The sequence below is a fragment of the Callorhinus ursinus genome, unplaced genomic scaffold, assembly GCF_003265705.2.
Source record: "Callorhinus ursinus isolate GAN/ISIS: 27379988/994484 unplaced genomic scaffold, GSC_fseal_2.0 scaffold6, whole genome shotgun sequence".
NCBI lineage: Eukaryota > Metazoa > Chordata > Mammalia > Carnivora > Otariidae > Callorhinus > Callorhinus ursinus.
In genome coordinates this window covers 54,206,643-54,214,329 of record NW_027397068.1, presented here as the reverse complement: position 1 = coordinate 54,214,329, position 7,687 = coordinate 54,206,643, and the positions used below count along the sequence as shown (strand labels likewise).

At 38.9% G+C, this 7,687-nt stretch overlaps 1 protein-coding gene across 1 annotated transcript; it reads right to left on the bottom strand.

Moving 5' to 3' along the window:
- Positions 1-1,959: 1,959 nt before the first annotated feature.
- On the bottom strand, positions 1,960-6,831 carry SMIM28 (small integral membrane protein 28). The gene is made up of 2 exons (XM_025859739.2): positions 6,701-6,831; positions 1,960-2,578 (listed from the first exon to the last, which is right to left on the bottom strand). Exons 1-2 carry the CDS (start codon positions 6,809-6,811, stop codon positions 2,117-2,119), a joined length of 573 nt encoding a protein of 190 aa, XP_025715524.1. The 5' UTR covers positions 6,812-6,831; the 3' UTR covers positions 1,960-2,116.
- Between the last annotated feature and the right edge of the window lie 856 nt (positions 6,832-7,687).

Genomic DNA, 7,687 nt, shown 5'->3' with positions numbered 1-7,687 from the left:
GTTGGTATGCTTTTGTCTACCAGTAACAAGCCTGGCTTAAATGGCTTCAAAGAGTAGGAAACACATTCTCTAATTAAAATATAGACAGTTAAAAGGCTAATTCATCTTTGCCACAATGTCATCAACCCTTCTTTCTACTCTCCTGTCCTTAATATCAGTCATGGTTGATGTCTTGCCTCACGGTTGCAAGATGGCTGTAGCAGCCCCAGGTGCCACATGAGACCTATTAACATCCAGCAAAGAGGCACAGTTCTTCCTTCCATGTACGTGTGTGTGTGTGTGTGTGTGTGTGTGTGTATAAATTTTTTTTTTTTTAAATGAGACAAGCTTTTCTAGAAAAACTCTCTCCTGCATAGATCTCCCTTTAGGTCCCAAAGATCTAATCAGTCTCTGGTGGAGGAACTGAGATCACCATGATTAACTGTCATGATGCATCCCCTGGCGTTGGGAGGGATCTGGTCTGTCTTACACAAGTGGCCTCAGGATCCGAAATCAAATCAGGGTTCTGTTAGCAAAGGAGGAGGAATGGCAGTTGGAAAAGAATCAACATGGTCTCACCCAGAAGTAGATTCTTAAGATTAAAAAAAAAAAATCTGAAGAAGGCTGTCTGCTGAGCTTTGCATTTCCATTTGTCTTGTTTACTTCCCTTAAAGACCATCGGGGAATTTTTCAGTATAATTTTCCTGAGAGAAACTTTATTGATCTTCACTCAAATAACTTATATTTTTGCCTTAGTCTTTAAAGGTACTACTATTATTTCTATTAGATTATATTTAGAAATAAATGTACCCTATTTGGGCTTACCTTGTTATCTTCCTAAAACTGTACCACATTGCATATCTAGTATAAAACTCTTATGTAAAAGTAAAAAAAGTTTGTTCATTTTTAACCATCAAAGCATCGCCTAGTTTTTGTCTTATGAAAACAACAAAAAAATTAGATTACCGAGAAAATTAGAGTATCAAATACAAGTTTTAGAATCATCCACGTCACCCTCCTGCTTCCTCCACTACCGCCAAGGGATTTCTGATCTGCATCCTAAGTGGTACATGGCCCATCTCTACCTCCCCATTTGAAAACCATGGAGGGAGATCTGTATCCCTTCCAAACTCAGCTGGGCTCCTCCTACTGAGAGCTTTGATGCCCAGCCGGGAGCATGGCCTGAAATTCCACATTTGCAATTTTCTTAGACGAACATTGGGTGCAGTGGAAGGTGCTCTAGCCCAGAGCTAAGAGGCTTTTGATCCCAGCTCTTGATGAAGTATTTAACCTCAGACAAGTTACTTAACCTCTCTGCGTTCTAGTTTTGATAACTTGTAAAGCAAAAGTTTGGACCATATGATTCATGAGGTCCCTGTTAGAGCTAATCTATGTTTCTCCTTACTATGTGATCCAAAATTTTGACCTTTGCTTTCCCATGTTAAACTAGTATCTACCCTGTTACTGCTGCTTGGTGAAGGCCACACAATCACTTATCATGTCCCCTAAGATGGTCTGTTAAAGCAGCACCTCTGTCCTGCCACAGCACTGGGGGACAGGCCAGGATGTTCTGGGGGGAGACATTCCCACCTACCAGCCCTTTCCTTTTCCCCTTCTAGGAGACAAATTAGAACACAAGTAAGCAAGGGCTACACCAGGAAGGAGATAATTTTGGAGAGCTTTATTAGTTTTTTTAAAGCTAAAATGTCTGCAAATGTCTGTCTGTACCTTCATTCTTACTACTGAGACCTACTTTGCCATCGTTTACCACACAACTGACCACTGCAGCTCTCGAGATGTTTTCCTTCTAGAATTCTCCAGCCATCTTGAAGCTTTCACACCGAAGTGAAGCCATAAAACCCTGAAAAACGCGTGTAGGAAGAAACACTTTATTTGGTGGGAAAAGCCGTTTCCTTTGGCTTAGCAGCCTTTTTCTTTTCCTTCGGAGCTCGTCCCCATGCTTACCAGTCGTTCTAATTGTTTCTCAGTTCACACAGAATTTTCCTATTTTTTTCTCAGGGGTGTTACCCTGAGTAACACCCCTGAGAATATTTTAGACAAGTCGAGTCCTCCTCAGGACAACCTAGGAGAAATTTTCCCTAAGGAACTTGAGAACGGTTACCCAGACTGACATTTGTCAAGCTTGGCGCCCATTCATCCAGGAGTGTGCCGGGTGCCGGGTGGGCTCCGGGAGGGGAGGCGAGCTGTGCTTCAAATGGTTCCCACCAGCAGTTTCTATTTGCCCCTCCTGGCCAGGGGAGCCCTTTTCACGGGTCCGGCCCGCCTCCAGAGCCTCCACCCCAGGGCGATTCCTGGTGGCCTCCTCGTAGGAGGGGGGCAGGCCCGCCTCCCAGGGCAGCGGGGAGTAGAAGTCCTGCTCGCCGCTCTGCGGGAAGCCGGGCAGGAAGTCCGTGGCCTCCCCTGCAGCGGGGCGCGCTGGGGGGTCGGGGCTCAACACCTGCCCCCGGGGCCTGGGGGCTTTGCAGCGGCCATACAGGAAAAGCAGCAGGAAGGCCAGGAAGAGCAGGATGGTCACTGGAAGAAGGATGCACAGGAAGGGCTCCACATCGTCTTTGGTGGAACTTCTCTGCTGGGTGCCCTGGAATTGGGGAACGAAGCTGGGTTAGGAGATGGGGAAAGAAGACTTCTGCGTTCCCTAAAGCGCCTCTCTTTCTTCATCTGTTACCCTTATCCTCATTACCCACTCTGAAAATCACTGTAGTATTTCTTTATGCCAATGGGTTTGAGCCCATGTGAAGTAAAGTAAATGGATGTGATAAAGTATGAACTGAGATGTCAAAAATACATATTGACGATATCCTACAATATCCCCTGGTATGAAAACCAGGGGAGTAGGTTTTTTTTTTTTTTTTTTTTTTTTTGTTTTTTGTTTTTTTTAATTTCAGGAGAGTAGGTTTTAGTTGGTCAGCCCACCACTCATTCTTTGAACGGGAGCTCTTACTGTTTATGCCCTTATTTTATTTAGAATTAGACCAATAATGTGGTATTGCCACAAAAAGGATCATATGGAATTTAAATGATTTAATTTGGGAGTGAATTCTGACATTGTTATGTGTTCATATCACATATAAATAATATTTGAAATCTGAGTTGATCACTGACGTTTATGATGAATGAGATTTTAAAATTCCTTCCATTTTTTGCAATATTTGTAGAATCAATATGGAAACTTTTGAACTTTTTTTTTTTTTTAAGACTTTATTTATTTGACAGAGAGCACAAGCAGGAGGGAGCCCTATGCGGGGCTCGATCCCAGGACCCTGGGATCATGACCTGAGCCAAAGGCAGCCACTTAACCAACTGAGCCACCCAGGCGCCCCAACTTTTGAACTCTTTATAGAAAAAGAATTGTATCCTATTACAGCCTAAAGTTTCTCTAAGAGGCTGGGTAGGGACTATTGGTAGCCAAATTCCTGCAACATGCTGTTTAGATCTGTTCAAGAGGGAAAAAAGCCTGAATTGAACAATAAAGTTTAATGAATCTTATATAAATAATACCCTCCCCCCAAGAAAAAAAACCCTACCTAGTCTAGGATATTATTAAACTAGATATGAGAAGATTTCTGCAATATCTGTGCTTTCAGAGGAGAAGTCATTTGTGGACTCTATCTGGTATAAACACTAATTTTTTGGTTGTTTACTTAGAGTACAATCTCTAAAGTGTGAGCGTATCTGGTGCTTTGTTAGATATTCATCATCTGTAAGGCTTCCCATCTTAGACTTCAATGTAAACATGGAATTAAATATTCTTGAAAGGTCAGTAGTTAAAAAAAATTGCTGATAAATTCTTAAGCAACCTAGGAGGTATTGATTTTACAATATTAGCTCACAAGGTAATGATGGTTCTTGATGGAGTAAAGAATATAATAGCCATGAAATGATGCTTCAACAGCAAGTTAGAGAAGCAGTACAAAAGTACTGTTCCAAATTGCGGAGACATTCCTTTAAATAAAGCTGCTAGTAGTGAGGTATTAAAAAGCTTCTCTGTTATATAAAGCATACAGCAACAAATGTGTTTGTATCCACAAAAATTAAGCCTTATATTGTGTTTCAACAAACAAGCAAAATACTAAGCTCTTTATCTATTTATTTAAAATAAAATATAATAATAAAACTGTGAGAGCCCAGGGATCTCTCCTTGATTTTGGGGGTAAGGACAACTGTTTTGCTGACCGTGACCTCTTAAGAGTCTGGCTTATCTAGTGTTTGTATCATTTTTTTTTACTTCCTGAAGAATTTACAATTATGTGTGTTATGTTGATTCAAAATTAGATAGTTTATTTAATATTTATAAATTATTGCCAGATATTTTGTCCTTGGTAAGATATGAGATCTGATATTTTAGCTTAAAGTGCATAAAAATTAAAAGTGTGTTTTGGTTTTGTTTTTGGAAACAGAGCATCATCTTTGGGGTTTGACAGCTCTGGCTTTGAATTCTAGTAGGACTTTCTAATACTTGCATGACCATGAACCATTTATTTGTCCCGTATGGGCCTGGATTTCCTTCTCTATGAAATGGAAATAATATCTTTTTTGGAGGGTTGGCATGATAATTTAATGAATCAATGTGTGTAAAGCACTTGGTGAATAATAGATATTTATATATTTCTACCTCAGGAACTCACATGGTCAAATTTACTAGAAAATAAAATACTACAGATAACCAGAAGAAGTCTAGAAATTTATTGCTAAGGCTAGAAAATGCAGTAAGCATAAAAAAAAAAATAACATTACTATATTTATATTTTAATATATTTTTTCAGAAAAAATATTTTAGTAACAATATATTTTATGTGTGTGATTTTTATATTTCTAAGTTATGGGTTCTTTCTGTTTTCTTACACATAATCTATCAAAACTATTAATTTAAAATCTGTTGTGATGTAATAGGACTTTGATTACAAAAGCTATAAGAATAGATGAACTCATAAACAATTTACTACCATTAGTAAAAAATCAAGTTGGACTCAAAAGCAATTTAACTTTGTTTAGGCTTTTTCTCTAGATGAATCGTTAAAAACATTAAAGCTTCTGAAACACTCTTGGGGGCATCTGGGTGGCTTAGTCGTTAAGCGTCTGCTCTCGGCTCAGGTCATGGTCCCAGGGTCCTGGGATCGAGCCCCACATCAGGCTCCCTGCTGGGGGGGGGGGAAGCCTGCTTCTCCCTCTCCCACTCCCCCTGCTTGTGTTCCCTCTCTCGCTGTCTCTCTCTCTCTCTGTCAAATAAATAAATAAAATATTTAAAAAAAAACACTCTTCAACCTTGATAAATATGGACTATTATGCATGACTTAGTTTTTGTCATTCTCCATCAATTATATGAATGATAATAGTTTCTAAACAGCTGTGGGCATCAAATTTAAATACTCTGTAAGTTCAAGATGCATAGAATATAAAGATACTTAATGTTCTACTTAAAAGATTTTGTGTAATAGACCCTATTGTTTACGGCTATGCCACTTATGGTATTTATCAGTATTAGTTGCATTTTTTTTTTTTTGCAATTAGTTGCAAAATTTCAGAAGGAGAAGAGCCACAGTCTCCTTCTGTAATCGGCACTTCCATTGATTGAGTCAAATTTATCCAAATATCAAGTGGCACTAAAAGACTTATCTAAGATGGCAAATTCGGACAATTTCTTGAGATAACTCCTCTTGTGTTCCAGTTAAGAGAAGCACAGAGTGACAGGAAAAATTTATGATGGTCTCCTTAATTTTCTCTTTTACTAATTCTTGGTATATTGGTTCAAATTGTTTTGGATTTTTTTTTAAGTGCAGAAAAGATGTCTGCTTTTCTAGTCAAATGTTCTTATTTGTTCGCTTCCCTCAAAGTTGTTTCTTAACTTTTAATATTTCTGATGCATATATTGACTCAAGGGCTTTCTTGTTTGGGGAATATTTTTTAAAATATTCAGTTAAAAGTGTGACTGTTGAAGGGTATAAAAATCACAGTTATATATATGCAATTATAAGTGTTAAATACAAATAATATATAAATATATATAAAAAATATCTCTCTGTAAAAAGGTAGTTTGGGAGAACTTAAATATTAGCCTTGTCAGTTGGTTTTCCAGACAACAAGAAAATAGTTTTCTTTCCCTCTTTTTGTGGGGCAGGATTCCTCATTTCCCTCCTGATCATAAAATTGAGTTCTTGGGTTTCTACAAATATTTTTCCTTTCTGCCGCTTCAGATTGAGTCTTCTTTGGTGATTGCCCAGACAAAGCAAAGCAGCTGCTGCATATCTTAGAGACAAAAACCTCCTTAACCCTCTGCTACCCTGCCGGAGGTAAGAGCCTTGGCTTCTCCTAACTCCTAGAAACACTGTCATTCTACAGCCAAAGGGAGCCTCTCATTACTGTGTATGTAGACATTGCTTTACTGTGCAAAGAACAAAGTCCTAAAACCAAGGCTTAAAGATTTGTTGACTCCTCCCTTCAGGTGTTCTTTGATAAATTTGATCTATCAGGTGTTCTTGGAACTATTTGTGGCAAGTTTTACTTGAATCCATCCTTGTCAAAAGAATACAACTTCCCAGTTACTTCCTTAGACCACGCCAGTCAGTGAATGAATATTTCTGTCCTACCCATAAAGGAAAATGCTGCCACTAAGTTTTAAGATCCTAAAAATATAGGCATAATTGGTTTTAAAGCTGACAAGAAACACTTTGGGGAAGAAAAGCCTGAAGTTATAGATACAGACCTGCAGCTGGGTTTCTGGAAGAGGTCGGCTTGCTTCACTCGTTAACCTCTCATACGTCCCCCTGCCAGCGTGGCCAAACTTCCTCCAGCTACTGGCCATCAGGCCCTGCATGTTTCCATCCGACTGTTGCACTGACCACCCTTCCACCTCGCTGCCCAGATTTCAACAGTACTGCTTGCTCTTGACCTGGATCCAGCTTGGATGTGCTCGGCTGATGGCTGTTGGTAAACTCCTTCTCTGATGAGTGGCAACCGGGAAAAGAAATCAACCAGAGAGACCTCTCGGGGCTGGCTATATTTAATTCAGTGCCTCTGCATTTGTTTTGTGGCCTTTATCACGGTAAGGATTGGCATCAGATGTCAGACACGGAATAGATTTCAGACCGAGGAGTTCTCTGCATTTGCGTTATTACAGTGCAGTGGATGGTCTCAGTGAGTAAAAGCTGTTTATATTGAGATATAAGAAGACCCTCTCCCTTCCCTTCCCACATCCCTCTCCAGAGATAACAGCTCAGCAAGAAAAACTACCCCAGCTGAATTTCCTTTAGTTATTTCTGGGTTCTAGGATACAGAGAGAAGGGTATTTGGTAGAGAAGCAAGACTCTTTTATAACCTTTTAGTGAATTATTTAGATGAAAGATGCTAATGATAAAGTTGTGCAGAAGCCAGACAAACAATAGCTCGGATTGTTTGCAAGAAATATTTGCTGGTCTCAACTAAAAAAAAAAAAAAAAAAAAAGATCAAATTACTAATACTTAGTCTTCCTTTTGATTATCTTGAGAACTTTATAAAATTATTTATACTAAGCTTAAAATAAGAAACTTTCAATTTGAATATTCACTGAGATAACTTTGGGATGTTTAATTCTACATATTTGTGGAGAGTTGAACATTTAAGACATGGTGGTTGGATTCTCTTTAGTGGAATAAACTTCAGTTTCAAATATTTATTCAACAACTTACAATTCAATATTGCAACTACCCACAT